The 21,629-nt window shown below is 38.0% G+C and overlaps 2 protein-coding genes across 2 annotated transcripts; both read right to left on the minus strand.

Moving 5' to 3' along the window:
- Window positions 1-548: 548 nt before the first annotated feature.
- On the minus strand, window positions 549-941 carry LOC110754802 (heavy metal-associated isoprenylated plant protein 47-like). Its single transcript, XM_021955912.2, has one exon. The coding sequence runs from the start codon at window positions 894-896 to the stop codon at window positions 549-551; it is 348 nt and encodes a 115-aa protein (XP_021811604.1). The 5' UTR covers window positions 897-941.
- An 18,785-nt stretch (window positions 942-19,726) lies between these two features.
- On the minus strand, window positions 19,727-20,359 carry LOC110760116 (heavy metal-associated isoprenylated plant protein 16-like). The gene is made up of 2 exons (XM_021962307.2): window positions 20,180-20,359; window positions 19,727-20,102 (listed from the first exon to the last, which is right to left on the minus strand). The coding sequence occupies exons 1-2, from the start codon at window positions 20,252-20,254 to the stop codon at window positions 19,785-19,787; spliced, it is 393 nt and encodes a 130-aa protein (XP_021817999.1). The 5' UTR covers window positions 20,255-20,359; the 3' UTR covers window positions 19,727-19,784.
- Window positions 20,360-21,629: the final 1,270 nt, after the last annotated feature.

Below are 21,629 nucleotides of genomic sequence, written 5' to 3' on the forward strand. Positions count from 1 at the left end.
TTTTTTGAAAACTAAAAACGAAATCTGTTACCAAACATGTTTTCAGTTTAAAAAAAAAGTGAAAATGAAAAGGCAAAAGTGAAAATAAACTGGTTATCAAACAACCCTTAGCTTCCCAAATGGATGCTTTTCTTAAGGAATTTATTATTTTCAGGTTGTGTTTGAGAAGTTTAACATATACTTGTTTCACTCAATTGATTAAACTCAAAGTCATACTTAATAATTTCTAACAAGAATAATGATCGGGACACCACATTTTTATGCTACATTTTAATGCCGCATAATATGACAAGTGATATTGTAACTCATGTACTTCCAAGTTCTTCCTTCCACTTCTCATTTTTTTTTCCATATATACATATACTAAAGGGGATATGAACTTAAAAACATCATTCTTGTTTTAAGAGAGAGGTACATCACAACCCCTTTCGAAGATCAAATAAAGAGATCTGAATACAAAATTAAGAAGTTATTTCATAATAATCCTGGTAACTCACAAGCTTGTATATTTTGGTAACAATAAAGAATAATGAAAATTTCAACAACAATTACATAATAGCACAATTGTTCTGATGGTCATAGTCATCATGAACTACATGATAGTGAGGACGAGGATAATGGATATAGCTTGATATCTTTGGAGGATCAGTTGGTTTTTTCTCCTCAGCATTTGCTTTCACTGGTTCTACACTTAGTATGGCCGCGAAGCCAAGCTTCTTCCTCAACGAGGTCAATCTGGTGGAGTCAACTCCATCTCCAATCACCTCCATCTGCTCTTTCTCTGCTTCTATCGACACTTTACTCACACCTTTAGCCACTGCAGCAATCTTCAAGGCATTGGTTCTGTGCTTCTCACAGTTCATTTGCACCCTCATAACTATCTTTTGTTGCACCATTCTGGAGCTAGATAGCTCTTTGGGGATATGGAGAAACTCTGAGTTCTATGAGTAAATGACTTTATGTTTTTCTTGTACTTGAACACTTAGAAGTCGATGAGAAGGTAAACTTAATGCAATGTGGTATTTATAGGACCAAATTTCCACACCTTAGAAACCAAAGTTCCACAGATTGATCAGTCAAAGCCACCGTAGGTTCAAATTTCCTATAATAAAATCCAGCTGGTCAATATGTATACTTTGATTCTTAAAAAAAATAAAATTTCATAGATATTTTTTAATACGTGAAATATACATAAGCCTAGAGGCAGCTCTCTAGGATGCTTCTTGTGGTGCCAGAAAACATATATGTAGAATAAATTAAGTGGACTTCACTATTCATTCATGCAGATGTATGTGTGAAAGCGTCTAACCCAATGGAATTAGAAGTTTCAGCACTACTACTTGGGCACTAATTAATTAAACCTACTAATTGAAAAGTTAACAAAAATTCATTCCAACCAATGCATATCCGTTATATCTCTCAAGTCAAAAGGTGTAATAATATATTAAACTCACACTACACGGATGCTAGAACTCAAACCGAAGACATTTTCTAAGAGAGCTATTGCAAATCGAAAGGGGTTCCTTTTACATCAAATACAATGCTTTTTATTATTATTTATTTATGAGTTTTTCGATATTTCAATGTTGGAATTTTAGTTACTAGTTGTAATTAATGGCTAAGATTCAAGTTTTCGTTAACTCCTCAACTTAATTAGTTTCTCCATGCTTATAATTACTAAAATATGAATATAATTTAAATACTTTAGGTTAATTGTATTCTTCTCCATAAGGATGTATATATAGGTTAATTGTTCTCTTCTCTGACACTAATCCATTGAGGATGACTCCTAAACTAGTTTTCTTTGTTGAATCTGGTCTTGCACGTCTCGAAGTAGAATTGTCTATCCTTTAATTTTTTTTTTTTTTTTTTATCAGAGTCTTCCAATCAACACTAGGATCAATCTTCCTGTTTGATTTCCAACAGGCCTTGTTCTTGTAAAAGGCAATGCCACAGAAACAATCACCTAGGCAAGCGTCCTTCCTGCACTACAGAGTATTAGCATAACTCTTTGGGATTTAGAGGAGCTAACTGTGAAACCAGTGCATGAACATGATTTGCATCAGACATTCATGCCATCGTTATAACTTTTTTCATCCACTTTTGCAGTCATTAACAATCCATTAAAAATAAAGTCGTCGAAGAATTTTGTCCTTCGGCATCCAGGGGTCGTGGACTGACCATAGAACCCTGTTCAATAAGTGGACCGCATTAGCTGTTTGCTTTCAGGTTGGGCAGTAAGGGTCGGAGAAGGGTTTTCGTGTCTTCTTATCCCTATTATTTTTCAAATCCTTTCTAGTTAGTACTAAAGCAAAGTAGTTCAAGGTGCAATGAACTAATTAACCAATTACAAAATCAGTCACCAAGTCACAGACACAATATATGTTGCTAAAATGCCAAAAAAAAAGAGTTGTCTTTCTTCCCTTATGCAAGATATGTATAATGTAACATCCCGGCCCAAAAATATGACTATTCTTAAATTTAATTAATTAATTTAAATGTAAATTTACAATTTTGCTCTCGGAGTAGGGGTAATTTGGTCACTTTCTAATCCGGAAGGATTTTGGGACAGTGAGTGGCACTTTTACGTAGATCGTACTGAGATGAGTCCGTAGACACGTAGTAGGCTCGAATCGGGATTGTAACGAGGAAGATACGATCAAAATAAACCCAGTCGCATAATCGGAATTTTTGCGAAATGGGTTTAATAAAATCTGAATTTTCTTCTCTCTTTCTCTCTCTCTCCCCACATGTAGCCCTCCACCCTCGCGGACATTTTGAAACAGTCACAAGGCTTAAGGAGTCGTTGCCACCGTCACGGTCCACCACCGGAGCTGGGACCAGTCCCAAAAAGACCGGCCAGACTCCGCCGTCTTACCCCACTCCTCTTCCGCCTTGATCTGACGCTGGTATCGCAGGAAAACGTCAAAAAAGGCCGGATCTTACGTAAAACTTTCGAAGCTCGTTCGAACACCTCCGGCCACCATTTTCTTCGAATTTGGTATGCTTTACCACCCTTTCAATGTATTCTAGCTGCTGGTTGTGGTATTTAGGAGAAATTTTTGTGTTTTGGTAGTCAAATAAGCGATGGAAGTTTTGGCCGGTTTCGGCCCCCGATTCTGATCACTTCTGGTGACATTTTGGGGTAGGTCCAAGAACAAAAGCTACTCCACCCGATGTGCTCTTCATGTAGATATAAGTCTTGACCAGCGATTTGACGTTTTTCCGATCGCCAAAATTTGATTTGAACACCCACGCGCTGCCGCATGTGGGCCACTCTTTGGCTGGTCCTTGAGTCCTGAAATCGTCCTCATGTCGTCCCGAGCACGATGGTATGCACGGATATGAATTTGGTTATCGTTTGATCGTCGATCGGATATCGCATATTAGACGTTATCTGGGTTCGATATGTTTGGACCGTTGGATCGACTTCATTTCTTTATATGTTGATCTATGCATCCCTAGGATCGTGTAGGAATTCGTGGATCGTGAATAAGAGCCCCAGATGTTCCGATTCAATAACTTAAAGTTTGCGTGAAACGATAATCGTGCGATCCAACCGTCCGATCGGAACCAAACTTGCAGGACGTGTTTCCTAAACCTTGTGGAACCCATAGGAACTTTCGGATCGTAAAAGGGAGGTCGTGGGTCCCGTGGGCCCGATTGACCCAATTTGGAAAGTTTGACTGCCCAGTTGACCGCGCATCTTCCGAGGCTATTCCATCATCCGAAACACATAGTTGAACCTTAGGAACGTCTCGTTCCTCGTGCTTTTACTTGAAACTCGGGAATTAGGGTTTTAACTTAAAGTTCTAGTTCAAAGCGTTTTGTATGAATGTATGCTCGTATTCTGAAATAGGTACTCCGACCACGCATACGCAGCAGGCGGGACCCTCTCAAGGTCAAGCAGTGTGGGACTACTTGTGAGTGGACTTTGTTTTGAAAGTGCATTGTTTTTATCGATTGAATTAATATGCATTAAATATGGGTTGTTTTGATTATGGGAATTATAAGTATATATATATATATATATATATTGCTTAAAAAGTGGAATTTTGACTATTTCGATTTGAGGATATTGGTTGGTTTGAATGTGGATTTATGTTTGAGAAATTTTGATGCATATTATGATGAAGTATTTGGGAAAAATATTAATATGAGTTTGGGGTACTTTATTGATTGGTTATGTGAATATGTGATATCACTATGCTAAGTATCCTCCCTTGGTTGTTGTACCCACATGTGGTGTTGGATGATTCCGATGTGTGAGCATATATATGGTGTTGTTGTGAGTTTATCACACGTGGCGTTGGATATTCCGGCGTGTGATAAAGTTGTCTTCGCGCGTAGGACTTAGTGTTTTGGTTTTGGCCACACGTGGCATTGGATCTTTCGGCGTGTGTGCTGTAGAGTGTTCGTCTCCCGGTTGGACCGCTCATCCCTAGACGCAGGGTGGAAACTTGATATCCTGCGGGCTAGCCAAACAATCCCGATGTTGGATTGTTTCCCCGATACTCAAGTTGGTGTGATACTTATATATATATATATATATATAGATAAATGTATAAGTGGAATACTTTAAATACATATGTCGTTGTAAGTCATTTCTTCGGGAATTTTTGATTGAAGTCAAAAGGTTTTGGTTTGGTTGGTATCGTATATTCTTGGGAAAGTGAGAATGCTTGGATTTCAAAATGCTTACGTAGATATGGTATCAAATGCATGTTTTGGCATTATTTTCCAAACGGTAGGGTTAGTATGTTGTTTTGCAAGATAAATCAAACTTTGTTTTTGTCCACTCACACATTTTCTGTTTTACGCCCCCCCAAACATTTGTTGACTGAGTGAAAATACCTGTAGGATGTCTATATATGCCTAGAGGAGGTTAATAGGCCAATTTAAAATTATAATCAAGTAAACAAAAATAAACTTTGGTAGCAGGATTGATATGGTTTATCAATCCTGAAACGTGCTGGAAATAAAATAAAAGAACACAGAGAGAATTATTTTACGTGGTAAAACCCCACCTCTGGGGAAAATCCACGGGACTCCTCAGTCCAACACAAATCCACTATAGAACGATGATTACAAGAAGTACTCACACACTTATCCTAGACACATTCTAGATAATGTTTACCGACTTCTTTGTAACTCAACTTCTGTCACGGGATGATCTTCGACACTCCTTATGTTGAACGCAATACTGGTCACGATTGCTTCAAGCTCGCCGGAGGAAAACCGCCACCACGGTCTTGGTGCCCTCAACCGTATGAGTCACCGATATGCATATGAATGCAATATGAATGAAGAAAAGATTTGATAAATCACCAAGTAAACAAGGAACACTTGATGATTTATCTGGAAAAATATGCACACAGCGTTGTCTCTGAAAAATTCAATATGCTCAAAAGTTTAATACGTTGAAAGCTGAACCACTGAAACGAATACACCTTGGTTTTATTCAAAACAAGTTCTCTCACTCAAGAGACACCTACGAGACCACCAATCCTATTCAACAATGACTTCCAAACCTTATACAACTATCACCACAAAACCTGATGCAATATGGTTTGTTTATTAAGACGCCAAACATAAAATAAAATACTATCTAAAGATGAATATGAATTGTGCTTCAATATGGACTCCTAGTGACAACACATAACGACCACACTATTATTTATTGAGAGATAATTATCTCATAAAACAAGATAACTAGAAGATAAGCAAGTGCACGTCGCGATAGTAGATGCAAATGATTTAACTTAAATCACAATGGACTCAAAAATAACTTTAATTATAAATCCTATTTTGAATGCATGATTTATGTCATGATTTACCTGTTGTCAAATTTCTCATATGGTCAAGTCATGCCTCGGAAGAATGTGGTTGAATGAGTTGTGCCAAAACGTCCAGTAACAATTCTTCACACACTAATTTCTAACCTATGCTAGAGTCTAGGAAATGACAATACAAATTTCATACTAACACTGAGCTGAATAGCAGAGCCGAGCCCTGAGTTTCCGAACCCCGAGCTTCTGTAGGATAAGTTTGGGTTGGTTTCTATTCTGTTAAACTTTGTTATCGTCGGTAAATTGAAATTCTTAGATTGCTCTGTTATCGCCCGTTGTAGGGTTTGATTGAAAGGCCAGAGGCCTAGGTTGTAAACAGTTTGAAGTTTAACTTGTGCATACTGACAGTTGTGGATAAACTGTGTTTTTAACAGGTTGAAAATTTTGGGAAAATTCCAATTTTAAGGGGAGACTCTGCCGAAATTTTGGCAGAAAGTCTCGTTCTTTAGTATGTGGGCCCGGCATTGGGATGATGTAGGCAATTACGACGAGATTCGTCCCGGATTTCGAAGAAATTCGGGGCGGGTCCTGTCATATAATACTAATGTTAGATAGCAAATGCTTACCAGCCATCATTATCACCAGAGAAGATGAGTCAGTACATGTATTTTATACAGAGGAAGTTCATACAGAGAAAACCCTAAAGTTTCAGTTCATACAGAGGCAGGACAATTAAATGATGAATTTTTTAATTTATTTATACAGAGTCAAGGTGTTTTAACAATCTTTGTGTAAAATGTTATGCTAGTGTGAATAAAGACATTGCATTTCAAACCAAATCTCACAAAATGAACTGTTTGAGTGTAACGCCAAAAGCCAAAAGCCAAATCTCACAAAGAGAACTTGAATTTAAATAGTTCTTTGCATACCCTAATATAAATTCCATTCAACAATACATGTTGCCAAAACAACCCAAATCGATTTCTACTTTGTGGGTAAAAGAAAATAGGCATACACAGAGGTTCTGGGTCTGTAATGTCTCTGTGACCTACTTATAGGGTTCTCAAAGCAGCTGCCATTTTCTTTGACAAGCTTAACCTCAATAAGTTGAAGAGTAATACATATCATATGTTCATCAATTGGAGGAAATACAGAGGAAGGACAAAATATTTGGGTAATGATTTCCCCACTCCAATTTTATCCACTTACATTCATTTTTTAGTTATAAAATGGATGTAAGTGGATAAAATTGGAGTGGGGAAATCACCACTCAATAAATATTACTTCCAAAAAACACTGCCACCACCACGACTAAAACACATGTCGCAGAACACTTAAAATTAAATCATTCCTCTCTCACACACACACACACTGCCACGACCACGACTAAAACACGTCGTAACCTACATAACACACACACACACACACACTCACTCTCATATACTACATATGAATTAGGTTTAATAAAAGGATTATCGAAACACACACACATATGCTCATAACCTACATATGAATTAGGTTTAATAAAAGGATTACTTTTCGGAGAGTATACCTAAAGTAATAACGTCAACAAATTTCAATTTAGAAACAGATCATAAGAGAGTCCATGAGTGACCAAATTCCAACTAGAAAATGTGGACAGCAACCAGAACCAATTTTACAAAAATGTAGAAGATGAAACCTGTATAAAACAAAAATTAGTTTCTATTATGTATGTCTTGAATGTTTACGAGCATTGTCTAAGTAACAATGCATCGTGTACCATCTTCAACTGACATACTTTTCATGTTTGGCTCCAGCCCTAGTTGGAAGACCTGCAAATACATAATTTTGATAAGAAATGCTTATTTCTAATTGAAATTCTAAACAACTATTTGAAAAAGTAGAAATACTAAGAGCCCGTTTGGTATCCTACTTGGATCCAATTTTATAAACTCAAAAAAAGATTTGCCTCAAAAACCTGTTCGGTAAGCCCATTTTTAAAAACTCAAACCCAAAAAAAATTAAAAAACACCTTTATTATTAAAAACAAAAAAAGTGAGGTTTTACTGTTTTTTCTCTCTCTCTCTCTCTCTCTCTCTCTCTTGCACACCACCAAAATTGATTGGGTTTATGCCTCACATCTTTTTCCTTTTTTTTTTTTGTTAATTTCAATTTGGGCATTAGAGTTTATGATTTTATGATTTTAATTTCAATTTTTTTTATCTTAAAAATAGTTAGGAGTTCAATACCAAATAAGTTTTTAAATCTTAAAATCACTATTTGAAAACTCATGTTTTTAAAAATAATCATAGTTTTTTAGTTTACTTTTTTGAGTAGGATACCGAACAGAGCCTAAGTAATCTTTAACATTGAAATAGCATTTGGAAATTTTACAGCAGATCTACCTGATGTATAGCTAGTTACGGATAGAGATTCATCTATATGTAATTCAATTATCATTAAAAAGATTCAAGACATAATATTTTCACATCCTAACAAAACTTATGATCACTATGTGCACAATACTTCGGAAAATTCAGAGCAACAAACTCATTTAACAATTATTGGAATAAGAAAAGAAAACAATCAACAAGATCCTTTTTTTTTCATGAGGAACTGAAACCAACTCATTCACCTTCCCCTTTCACATTGAAATATGTCCTACAGAACAATGGCACCGAGCATGCCTACTCTAGTGGCCCTCGATTCGGATGGAAGGTTGACATCAGACGTAAACTTGAAAGGACCACAAAAATTCCAGAGGGCTAAAGAGCGTATGCTGTCTACAATTTCAAATACAAACATCATGGAAAAAATCTGTTTCTCCCACATTGCTCCGTCCCCTGTGTCTTCGAACAAAATTAAGAAGACGGTTCGAGCTCCTAGATGGACCAACTTATGTTCTATATTACGCACACATCTAGGTAACGTGTTGCAATGAGGTAGTTTCAGTGGTTCAAGACCTATCAATGATGTCAAATCCTTTGATATCAAATAGACGAGCATGGATGTACCCTTCCATTCAAGAAGAAAATGAAAATCATCAAACATATCACAATAGTCGTCCTTGGGGCAGTCTTCGTCGTCAACAACTTGATGAACTTCCACCTTACACTTGAAAGCACCCAATTCCCATGTCTAGTTTCCACCGGTAAAGTTTGGCAACCCAAAGGCATAAGAAATTTAGGGCAGTCGGTAAAATTGTGTTGTTTCCGTTGGTGGGTGGGCTCAGCCATGTCAAATTGATAAATAGGACAATACAATGTTGAGAAAAAAATGTCACTGCCTACAACTATACAAGAAGTCCCACGAGAGAGTCGAATGTATCCAAAAGTTTTGGATTCGGGCGTAGTCGCCCATTTCCCCACTTTTGGGTCAAACATCTCGAACCCTCTATTGTTTTGTGATAGGCTTCTGATGAGAACATCTTGGTCAATTTTCCGGAGCGCTAAGGAGCGTATGCTATCTACAATTTCAAATTCAAACATTATGTAAAAAATCTATTTCTCCCTTATTGCTTTGTCCCCTGTGTCTTCGGACAAAATTAGGCAGACGGTTTGAGCTCTTAGATCGACCAACTTATGCTCTATATTATGCACATTTCTAGGTAACGTATTGCAATGAGGCAGTTTCAGTTGTTCAAGAGTTGTCAACGATGTCAAATCCTTTGACATCAAATATACGGGCATGGATGTACCCTTCCATTCAAGAAAAAGATGAACATCATCAAACATATCACAGTAGTCGTCCTTGGGGCAGTCTTTGTTGTTAGCAACTTGATGAACTTCAACCTTACACGTGAAAAGCACCCAATCCCTATCCTTAGTTTCCACTGCTAAAGTTTGGCAACCCAAAGGCATGGGAAAATCAGGCCAGTCGGTGAAATTATGTTGTTTCCATTGATGGGTGAGGTCAGCCATGTCAAATTGATAAAAACGACAACACAATGTTGAGACAAAAATGTTACTGCCTACAACTATACAAGAAGTGCCACGAGAGAGTCGAATGTATTGAAAAGTTGGGGACTCGGGCATAGTCGCCCATTCCCTCACTTCTGGGTCAAACATCTAGAAACCTCCTCTAATGATTTGTAATAGGCTTCTGATGAGAACAGCGTTGTCAATTTTTTGGAGCGCTAAGGAGCGTATGCTATCTACAATTTCAAATTCAAACATTATGTATAAAATCTATTTCTCCCTCATTGCTCTGTCCCTTGTGTCTTCGGACAAAATTAGGCAGACGGTTTGAGATGTTAGATCCAAAAAATGACGAATGGGTGACTTTGCCCGAACCCCCAATTTTCCACTGACGCTACCTTGGAAGCACCACCAATTGTATTGTTGTAGTCACTAATATCTTTGTGTCATGTTTGTCTAGTATCTTCTGCTTTGACATGGCTAACACCAGTCAAAAATTAAACGAGCACTCTTTTACCAACTTATGTTCTATATTATGCACATTTCTAGGCACCGTGTTGCAATGAGGCAGTTTCGGTTGTTTAAGAGCTGTCAAAGATGTCAAATCCTTTAACATGAAGTAGACAATCATGGATGTATTCTTCTATTCAAGAAGAAGATCAAACTCATCAAACACATCACAGTAGTCATCGTCCTTGGGGTAGTCTTTGTCATCAGCAACTGGATGAACTTTCAACTTAGATGTGAAAAGCACCCAATCCCCATCTCTAGTTTCCACCGCTACAGTTTGGCAACCCAAATACAAGGAAAATTCAGGGCAATCGGTGAAAATATGTTGTTTCCATTGGTGGTTGGGGTCAGGCATATCAAATCGATAAAAAGGACAACACAATGTTGAGACAAAAATGTTACTGCCTACAACTATACAAGAAGTCCCACGAGAGAGTCGAATGTATTGAAAAGTTGGGGATTCGGGCATAGTCGCCCATTCCCTCACTTTTGGGTCAAACATCTCGAACCCTCCTCTAATGATTTGTAATAGGCATATGATGAGAACATCGTTGTTAATTTTTCGGAGCGCTAAGAAGCGTATGCTATCTACAATTTCAAATTCAAACATTATCTATAAAATATATTTCTCCCTCATTGCTCTGTCCCTTGTGTCTTCGGACAAAATTAGGCAGACGGTTTGAGATGTTAGATCCAAAAAATGACGAATGAGTGACTTTGCCTAAACCCCCAATTTTCCACTAACGCTACCTTGGAAGCACCACCAATTGTGTTGTTGTAGGCACTAATATCTTTGTGTCATGTTTGTCTAGTATCTTATGCTTTGACATGGCTAACACCAGTCAAAAATTAAACGAGCACTCTTTTACCAACTTATGTTCTATATTATGCACATTTCTAGGCACCGTGTTGCAATGAGGCAGTTTCGGTTGTTTAAGAGCTGTCAAAGATGTCAAATCCTTTAACATGAAGTAGACAATCATGGATGTATTCTTCTATTCAAGAAGAAGATCAAACTCATCAAACACATCACAGTAGTCATCGTCCTTGGGGTAGTCTTTGTCATCAGCAACTGGATGAACTTCCAACTTAGATGTGAAAAGCACTCAATCCCCATCTCTAGTTTCCACCGCTAAAGTTTGGCAACCCAAAGGCAAGAAAAATTCAGGGCAGTCGGTGAAAATATGTTGTTCCTATTGGTGGTTGGGGTCAGCCATATCAAATCGATAAAAAGGACAACATAATGTTGAGACAAAAATGTTACTGCCTGCAATTATACAAGAAGTCCCACGAGAGAGCCGAATGTATTGAAAGTTGGGGATTCGGGTATAGTCGCCCATTTCCTCACTTTTGGGTCAAACATCTTGAACCCTCCTATAATGATTTGTAATAGGCTTCTGATGAGAACATCGTTGTCAATTTTTCTGAGCACTAAGGAGCGTATGCTATCTACAATTTCAAATTCAAACATTATGTATAAAATCTATTTCTCCCTCATTGCTCTGTCCCCTGTGTCTTCGGACAAAATTAGGCAGACGGTTTGAGATGTTAGATCCAAAAAATAACGAATGTGTGACTTTACCCGAACCCCTAATTTTCCACCAACGCTACCTTTAAAGCACCACCAATTGTGTTGTTGTAGGCACTAATATCTTTGTGCCATGTTTGTCTAGTATCTTCTACTTTGACATGGCTAACACCAGTTACAAATGAAACGAGCACTTTTTTACCAACTTATGTGTTATATTATGCACATTTTTAGGTAACGTGTTGCAATGAGGCAGTTTCGGTTGTTCAAGAGTTGTCAACGATGTCAAATCCCTTGACATCAGATAGACGGGCATGGGCGTACCCTTCCATTATGAAAATCATCAAACATATTGTAGTACTCGTCCTTGGGGCAGTCTTCGTCGTCAGTAACTTGATGAACTTCCACCTTACACGTGAAAAGCACCCAATTCCCATGCCTAGTTTCCACCGCTAAAGTTTGGCAACCCAAAGGCATGGGAAAATCAGGGCAGTCGGAAAAATTGTGTTGTTTTCATTGGTGGGTAGGTTCAGCAATTTCAAATCGATAAATAGGACAATACAATATTGAGACAAAAATGTAACTGCCTACAACTATACAAGAAGTCTCACGAGAGAGTCAAATATATCCAAAAGTTGAGGATTCAGGCATAGTTTCTCATTCCCCCACTTTTGGGTCAACCATGGAACCAAACTGCAAAATATCGTCAGGTAAGAGGAAGGTATCATGCTCAAAGCCAAACACCTTCTTGGGTATGTGAACTGCCACAGCCTCCTTAATAGGCAACAACTTGGTCTGGACATGTTGGCATAAGGCTAACAGAGGAGGTGGCATGTCTAGCTTTGAGATATCCTGTTACAAGAAATAAATAAAGAAATATAAGTTAGTTTGTGTGTGAACTAAAATAAACGACTCTAACTAAACCCAAAAAATAGACGTGGTATATACTGACGGAGGAAAGGTTATACACGTCGGTAAATACATAATCGTCGTTGTGTGGAATTTATAACGTCGCTATACTATAGAAAGGTCGTCTAATTAAAATGCAGTTAATGAAATCATGAAATAGACGACGGTTTATAAAAGAGTTAGACGACGGCAGAAAACACAGTCGTTATTTTTAATGTCCAATAATTTGCAAAACAAGTAAAAGCGTCGTGGTATTTAACTAAACACGACGCGTCTTGTAAGAAAAAGACGTATATACCGTCGTTATTTTAAATTTTAACGTCGGATATTAAAAGGAGCGACGTCTATTTAAAATTTAAAAGGCAGAAATAGAAAATAGCAGAGATTTTACCGTGTCCTCTTTTTGTTTTCCAGCAGTATCACCTTCAGGCTTCGGATCTTCTAATTCCAAAGCTAGGGGTTTGATACTAGTGGCCCCAGAGCAGCTTGCCTTATCAGACATTGGATTTTTTGGGCTTTGATCTTGAGGGGGTAAAGTAATTGGAGGAATTGGAGAAATCGGGGTTTTGAGCATATGGCTGGGATCAAAATTAGGAACTAGTTGACGGAAATATGCCAACATAGCCTCCCTCTCTGCTCTGACTGCTTCCATTATAGTTTCCCTTGACTTCGCCTCAATACTCAAGGTCTCTTCTCTGATTGCCTCCCTCACACTTTCCTTCAATTTGTCACCAAATTTCACTCTCTGCTGTTTCGGCAAATTGAAGAACTCAGTTGGGGTAACGCTAGCACCAACTCCTCTGACTCTCCCACCATGCTCGGGGGTTCCCAAAGCAAGAGTCAAGACATCATTGGTCTCGGAGACAGTCAGAGTGCCTTCGGAGACTTGCTTTTGCAAATCATCCTAAAAGAGAGAAAGAGAGATTGTTAGAAACTGAGCAGGGTGTAAAACAGATAAAAAAATCGACGTTTGTTGGCTGCGCAAATCTCACGGCCTGGAGCTCCGGGCCGAGGGGATATGCGTTAACACGTGGCTTCCTTCTTTTGGATGCGGTGCAGTTGTGCGTGGGCGTGCCAGCACGGTCTATCGTGCGTCGAGATGGTGATATGGGTGAAGTGGTTAAGTGGTGCGCCTGTTTGAGTCCGACTCCTAATCAAACAATTGTGGCCGAGAGAGGAACTGATCTCGGCCGTCAGGTTCACGGCCTGAGCTACAAGGCCGTTTAGTGGTGGTGTTGATGGTGGATTTTGGGCGTTGCTCCGGCGCGTTGCTCAGGGAGCGACGGTCGTATGATATATGAGATGAATGAAAGAGTAATAGAGGTGGTGCTCCGGTGCCTTGAAAATCAAGGGTCGTATGATATATTGATGAACGAATTTTCCTTACAATCTAATACTACTCCTAGGAAAGCAAGTAAAGATATTGAAAGTGCATTACAGGAAAATATAATTTGCTCCGTGGGAGGCTTTTGGTTTGGTGTTTGAACCCTTTGAATGTGGCTCGAGTTTGATATTTATAGGAAGAGCTCTTGGAGGAGTAATCGAGGCTGAAAATCTGCATGGTGGAGCCTGATTAGAACAAGTGGGTAGTCCAATCGACATTTGGGATCGTGAAGCATGGTGGTGTGACCCCATAAATCTTGGTAAATCTCGACCGCCGCCCTGATCATGGGTTCTGCGCTTCTGGCCATGGGGACGCATTTAATGCCCTTGTTTGGTGGTTGGTGATCTGACCTCAATTTGTAAGAATATTTGTAAGTATGTTTGCTCCTAACCACTCTGATTTCTGTCACCAAATCCTGACTTTAGTCACTTCCCTTCTTCCCTCGTGCATTAAATGCCCTTTTGCGGCCAGTGGGTTTGCTAGTCAGAGGCGTTACTTCATGAAATGAAGCGTGGGACCCTGCTACCACGTGGTGATTTGACTCTCATCCCTTCGGTCGTGACTCTTTCATCCTTCGGCCTCGGCCCATAATGCCGCGGTCGAGGCCGAGATGTTTATGCATTCGCAGCTTTTCCTTTGTTTTTAGGAAGGCCAAATATCTGACGAAACGCCACGTTTTAGTTCATGAATAGGTGCTAAGGCCGAGGAAGGTCCTTTCGGCCAATTTATGGCCGTGATTTATTATGCACAAACAACGTTGTAATTATATACAACGACGGTTTTCTTAAATTACTGACGTAGTATTAATTTAACACGTCTGTATTTAAATACCGTCGTTGTTTATAATTTACAACGTCGTGAGATAAAAAGCCGTCGTATATTCAAAATAAAACAGATTAAAACATAAATCAAAGACCGTCGTAGTATTTAAAGTAAGACGACAGACTATTGAACAAACAGACGTAGAACTTAATTTCATACGGCTGCACAAAATTACCGTCGTTGTATAAACATTCTAACGTCTAGATAAGATAAAACCGTCGTAAATTTTAATGAAGAAGTGAAAAAACTCGATTGAAATATGCATTCTTTTCCAGAAATTGTGCACCACAAATTTAAGTGAAATAGACAGAGAGAGGGAGAGTGTGTGCGTGAGTAAACTTAAAACAAAAATGCAGTTCATAGAGGAATTTAATCCGTCGTATTAATTCTATCTAGACGTCTACTTTATTCAAAAACCGACGTCCTATTCATTTTTAAACGTCGGTAAATTAAGCCTGTCGTGGTGTTTATTTTATAACGTCGCTTATTTAAAGATAAACGACATCTATACCAAAATAAAACACTCTGTTTTTCAAATATAGAACAGAGTTAGTGAGACTTACGTTTATTTTTGCCTTCTCTAAAACCTTTGGATCAGGGATGTTTCCTGTTTTATCTTCTCTTGCCTTCTTCCATAGAACAGCTCGATCGATTTCTTTAACATCGGGCATGATTTCTATCAAATGGTCCTCCAAACCAACATACCATTTTCTAGACAACCTATGGTTGTACTCCAATTTCTCCCTCCTCTGTTTCTGCTCAGCATGCTTAGCCTCAAAATCTGGGGTTAACCTTGAAGCTACAAAGGCATCCCATTGCAATTTCTCTATGAACTTATAAAGCGCAGGGGTTTCTCTTAACCTCTCCCTGTCATGTGCGAATGGAAGGATATACTGCCTAGTTACGTTATACTTGAATCCTTCCATTTTTTGGCGGCAGACGACAAGACCATGTTCTTGTACCTATCCCCAATAACATAGGACATTTGAACAGCTTCCCAAATCTGCTCCCTCACGTCCTTGGGTATTTGAGTCCATTTCTTGTCCACAAGAGGGACTCTGGTGCGTGCCAAAACACCAATGTGAGACTGCATCTCAACAGCAGCCTTGCCATGTGGTTTGCCCTTTTTATTGAATTCAACCACAGGCTTAACCTTCTCAATTTTCCTCTTCACATCACGGCTTATTGTGCTGATACCGCAGCCGGATTTTGGCTCCTCAACAAATGTGACTGTGCTCGAGTCTTTCTCGGAGGTTGAGGAAAATCTCATCCTCTTCGAGGGTTTGCTTTGAGTTGATTTCTCTTCTTCCACTTGAGCCTTTGAAACTGATTTGGCTTCATCCCCTTGTGCCTTTGAATCTGATTTGGCCTTTGACGCTTGAGCTTCCTTGTTTTGAGATTTCGAAACCATTTTTAATTAATCTGCAAGGAAAACAACGTCGGTTATTAAAAAGAAACGACGTAATAATAACAAAACAACGACGGTAACACTAAAACAGCGACGTCCTATTAAACAGTCTCTTAGACCATGTATGGAAATAAGACGACGGTTTTATATCTTTCATGACGTTAATGTGTATACACTACGTCGGTTACTCATAAGACCCGACGTGGTTTAAAATTTACAAAGACAAACACAAAACGATTGTTCTTCTCCCACAAGACGACGGTTTTATCTTGTTTCCGACGTATTAATTGTCACACCATGACGGTTTTTAACCACCGTCATGCAGTTTGCATTTGGTAGAATTTAACGGCCGTCGCCGTGTGTCCATTCTATCGTCGAAAACAAGACAGAACTGTCGTCTTTTGGCGTCGTGAGAGTATCGACTTATGTATTTAATCAAAACCAGTGAAAGATTTCCTCAATTTGACAGAATCTTGTTTCCAGACAACGACGGCATTCAAATGAAATGTAAAAAAAGGGAAGAGAGTGAGAAAAAACCTTTGGCGTGCAAAGAAAGTTTCCTTCCGACGAAGACGAAGACGAAGATGGTGATTTGGAGATGAAGACGAAGATTCAGACGATGATGCTGCTTTTGGGAAATGAGAGGGAAACTACGATACTTTATCGGTGAGAGAAAACCGTAGAATATTAGGTCAGGTGACGAAAAGTTTATATATTTTCCTAGAGTTCAATACAACGACGTTTTTATTACAAAACCGCCGTATTATTTAGGTATAACGACGGTAAATAATTCATAACTGACGTGGTTATCACAACTGCCGAACGACTTTTGGAATTCTGATGTGGTTATGATAGCGCTTTTTTATCTAAACTGACGTTGTACTTCGAAATTCAACGACTGTGTATTTTAATACACCGACGTGGTTACTTTGGGGTTCTGAAAACGACGTCGTTCTCTTTTTAATACGCGCCAAATGACTTTTGGATTTTCGATGTAGTTATGACGGCGCTTGTTTATCTAAACTGATGTTGATTATTCAAATATGACGTCTCTATGTATATTAGAACCGACGTGGATATTTACGATAATTTGTTTAAATATGATTTTTTCACGCATTTTTTAACTCTCAGTTTTCAATTAGGGTTCCAACTTCTTCTTGCCCTTTGCTCTGTCTCATCAAATTCTAAAAAATTGTCTTTCTGAAAGCAAATGGGTTTGCAGAATGATTCCTCACAAGACCAAGCATGGGTTTGCAGCCGCACTTGCCCGTTTGAAGGCATACGAGGGTGTTCCTGATGCTCCTTATGATAAGATAAAGAGGATGGTCATTCCTGATGCTCTAAAGTGAGCTTTTCACACTTTGTTGATTTTGATTTTATGAAATTATTAGATATTCATCTGTGGCTGTGCAGGAGCTTGAGAACAAGAGGAAGGAGAGGGCCCAGCTTGCATATGAGAGGAAGAAACAGTTGAACAAGCTGAGGGTGAAGGCAGAAAAGAAACCACGATGTATTTGCCTAATTTGTGTACATATATTGTGTAAATATTGATCAATATTTAACACGAAGAGATTTGCCTTTTAAGATGAAAATGTTGTTGAGGATTGAGAATTAAATTTTGTTTTGTGTTAAGAAAGATATTACCAAAATAAAAGAAAAATTAATTAATTTTAAAAAGCTATAAAAATAAGACGGTGGTTTACAGAGAAGGCAGACGTATAAATTGAAAAAATACGACGGTAATTTGAACTTAGGACGTGGTAAATAAACACGACAGTAGTGTTGTAGGTACCGTTGTAGTACACTCCAAAATAATAAGTCGATAAATTAATCTCTCGCGTCATGGTATATTATTTAACACGTCTTTTTTTTGTAATATACCGACATGGATTACATTACATTATACGACGTGGATTCCATAAAATTATACGACGTGGATTCCATTAAAGAATAACCGACGTGGTTTTTTAAATTACACGGCGTTATGTCTATAAGGACCGCCGTGAGTTTAAAAGATTTATTTTATAAATTTGACTCTTTCTTTCAGTTTCAATTTTCATTTAGGGTTCCAAATTCTTCTGATCTCTCTGGAGGCTCGTCTTCCTCTCTCACATACACACATACATCATCACTCTCTCTCACATCTCAAAGACAATAATTTTGATGTTAATGATGTATGCGTTCTGGTGTATCTCAAAGACACCAAGACGCACACATCATTAACTTTCAAAACATTGTCTTTCTCAAAGTTTGCAGTAGTCAGTTCAGTTCTGGTTTCTTTTTGGATTTTGTGTATTTAAAATATTGTCTTTCTCACTTTGGTGGTTCGATTATGATCAGGATCCAAAGATCTCAAAGGTAAGATATCATACCTATTGGGATCTCATTTTAATTTTTGTAGGCTACCAAAATTAAAAAATAATTAAATCTTAAAAAGAAATAAAAATTAAGATGGCGGTTTACAGAGAAGGCACCGTCGTAGTATACAGACGTGGATTAAGAACTGTGGGTCGTGTTTAGTTAGGAGTTAACACGGCAGGTTTTTTGGTGAACTGTCATCTTTATTTTCTAAGTCGGTGGATTCATACCTGCTGTCGTTGTTTTTTGGTCAGATTTTAACTATGAAGAAATCCTTTTTAAAACAACGACGCTTTTTTATTTGTATGCGTCGTCTTTTAAAAATATTCAACAGTAAGGCACTTATCCACGACGGTTTTTTTTTATACCGTCGTTGTTTTAAATACAACGACGGTTTTATGTTCTGCCGTCGTCTTTTTCTGGTCGTCTTTTTCTCTTTTTGTAGTAGTGTGACTTGGATTAATTACAATATCAATACAATACTGCTCCAAATTGGTTAATTTCATACATATCGCACTATGCAGGTGGTTAGTTAAGGACAATATCAGTGTTGGCATATACAGTAGTGTGCCGTATAGCCCTATTATTGTCAATAAGGCCACAAAGAGATTTGATCTGCAATTAGTTTGAGGGGCTTACATCTTGACAGTGGAATTGGATGAGCTGAATGAAGAGTATTGTGTCCTTTGAATATGTTAGTTTTTTTAGCAGAAAATTGCAAGTCAAAGTGTGTGTAAGCCAACTTGCCAACTTGTAAAATATATAACTAAAGATGGTGCACACATTTTTTATTATTCATTTCTGATGTTAATTTGGACCGTCTAAATTGCAATTTTGGTAGTTTTTTTAAATTCTTTTTCAAGTTTTGGTCTTCTTGTTCTAAATAGGCCGATCCCTTATTCATGGGTCAAATGGGGGGTTTTGAGGCGCACAAAGTTTTCTATATGGTTCTGGTCCTTCTTGGTGTGAATAAAGAAGAAAAGAAATGCTTATCATAAATCAAAGTTTCCCCATAAACTATAATCAACAAAATTTCAATGATAATCAAATAAATAGAGCAACTGTTGTTTGCCTTTTTATTAATGGTAAAAAGGCTAAGATTTACAACTTAAGGGTTTAACAACAGCCAGAAATAATTGATACGTTCTCAGAAGCACTTAATTAAACAGTGCTTCGTTTAACATCGGCAGAGTCCATCATAGCGCACAGCATACCGTGGACAGTGAATATAGCTTGATGTCCATTCAATTGGAATGACTGGCTTTGGCGCCTCTGGTTTTTTCACTTCTCCAACACTTACAATGGAAGCAAAGCCAAGCTTCTTCTCCAATGACTGTGCCAAGGAAACGGCATCAACTCCAATTCCAATCACCTCAACTACCGCTTTCTCTACGTCTATGGAAACATTGCTCACTCCTTTGGCTTCTGCAGCAATCTTCAAGGCCTTGGTTCTGCAGTTCTCAGAGGTCAATTGCACCTTGATCACTATCTTTTGCTGCATACGTAAAGATCATATTTACATAAGGAAAAAAGAAAAACTATGAACAGAATGAAATTAAGTAAAAGGCTTACCTTCGTATTGTAGAGAGAATATGAAGTGTCCTTTTCGCAAACACAAAACTTTAGGAATTTTATGAATGAATGCATCTTTTTTTTTAAACTTGAACACTTTTTGTATGGATGAATTGATCCACTCGAACAATTTTTGTATGGCCGAGTTCTACTTGAACACTTAGAGGTCACTTGGAAAATAATGCCAATGCTATGCTCTATTTAAAGGAGCTTAGTCTTCTTAGAATATAATTATGAACCACCGGTTGACCTCTGTCCCCACAGTCAGCTGCTTGGAAACCAAGGCTTTCACATAGACTGAGTCCATCGACGTACGTAGATTCCAATTTTATTCCAGACTACTTTGAATTTTCAGAAAGAAAAAATAACCCAAAAATAATATATATATATATATATATATATATATATATATATATATATATATGGATTAAGGGAAATACAATGATTAATGTATGAGTTGCAATGTTAGTGGGGTATAGTTCAGTTGGTTCAGTTCTTCCATTTCCACCCATGCGGGCAGAGATTCGAAACCCCCAAACACCCAATAAATATTTGTATAAACCCCATCCCCCAATCGCTTCTACGAAAAAACAAAAAAAAAGAAGGTATGAGTAGAAATAGTGTAAGTATAAACGGATAAAATGAGTACTTTGTTTTTAGCTGGAAAGATACGTCTAATCTGGACCCTGGTGGTGCTTTGTATGTGATTGGCCATCTTGAATTTCATATTAAATTTATGGCTTTTTATCACAAATGGTCCTTGACGTTTACGAAATTATCATGAATGGTCCTTGAGGTTTTTTTGTGACACTAATAGTCCTTAACGTTTGGACTTTTTATCACAAATGGTCCCTGCCGTCAAAAATTCTGTTAAGTGTATGATGTGGAAGATAAGTGGAGTATACATTTCCAATCACATCGTGACATGTGGATTAAATAAATAAATAAATATTTTTTTGATGAAAATCCATTAAAAAAACCATTTAGCCTCTCTCTCTCTCTCTCTCTTCAATTCCGACAACTAATGAATTTGCATCAGCCAACTTTGCCTCAGACTTGAGCTTTATTTGGGCGTGCTCCTCATGCATTTCACGCAAAGCTTTCTCCAGCTGCAGTGAATGAAAACATCCATATCAATAATTCTAACCCAAACAAAAAATTGCATACAAATTGACTAACAAGAAGTGGCAAGAAAGTGCATCTCTTGACACAAAAGTACCATAAAAGTCCAGTAAATTGAAGATATAAAATTGTATAAGTGCATCTTGACATATCTCGGCTACACACTGCTTTTCAGCAACCAATACTTTCCTCAAATTCTCTTCCCACTTCTCAACTTCAGATATTGAAATTAAATGTGCAGACTGTTCTCTTTTAAGAATCTCTTGAGTTTTAGCTGCTGATGGCTTAATCCTTCATAAAAGTTGAATTGTGGCTGCAAATCGTTGAG

This window comes from Prunus avium, chromosome 6, assembly GCF_965620075.1.
Source record: "Prunus avium chromosome 6, drPruAviu1.hap1.1, whole genome shotgun sequence".
Taxonomy (NCBI): domain Eukaryota; kingdom Viridiplantae; phylum Streptophyta; class Magnoliopsida; order Rosales; family Rosaceae; genus Prunus; species Prunus avium.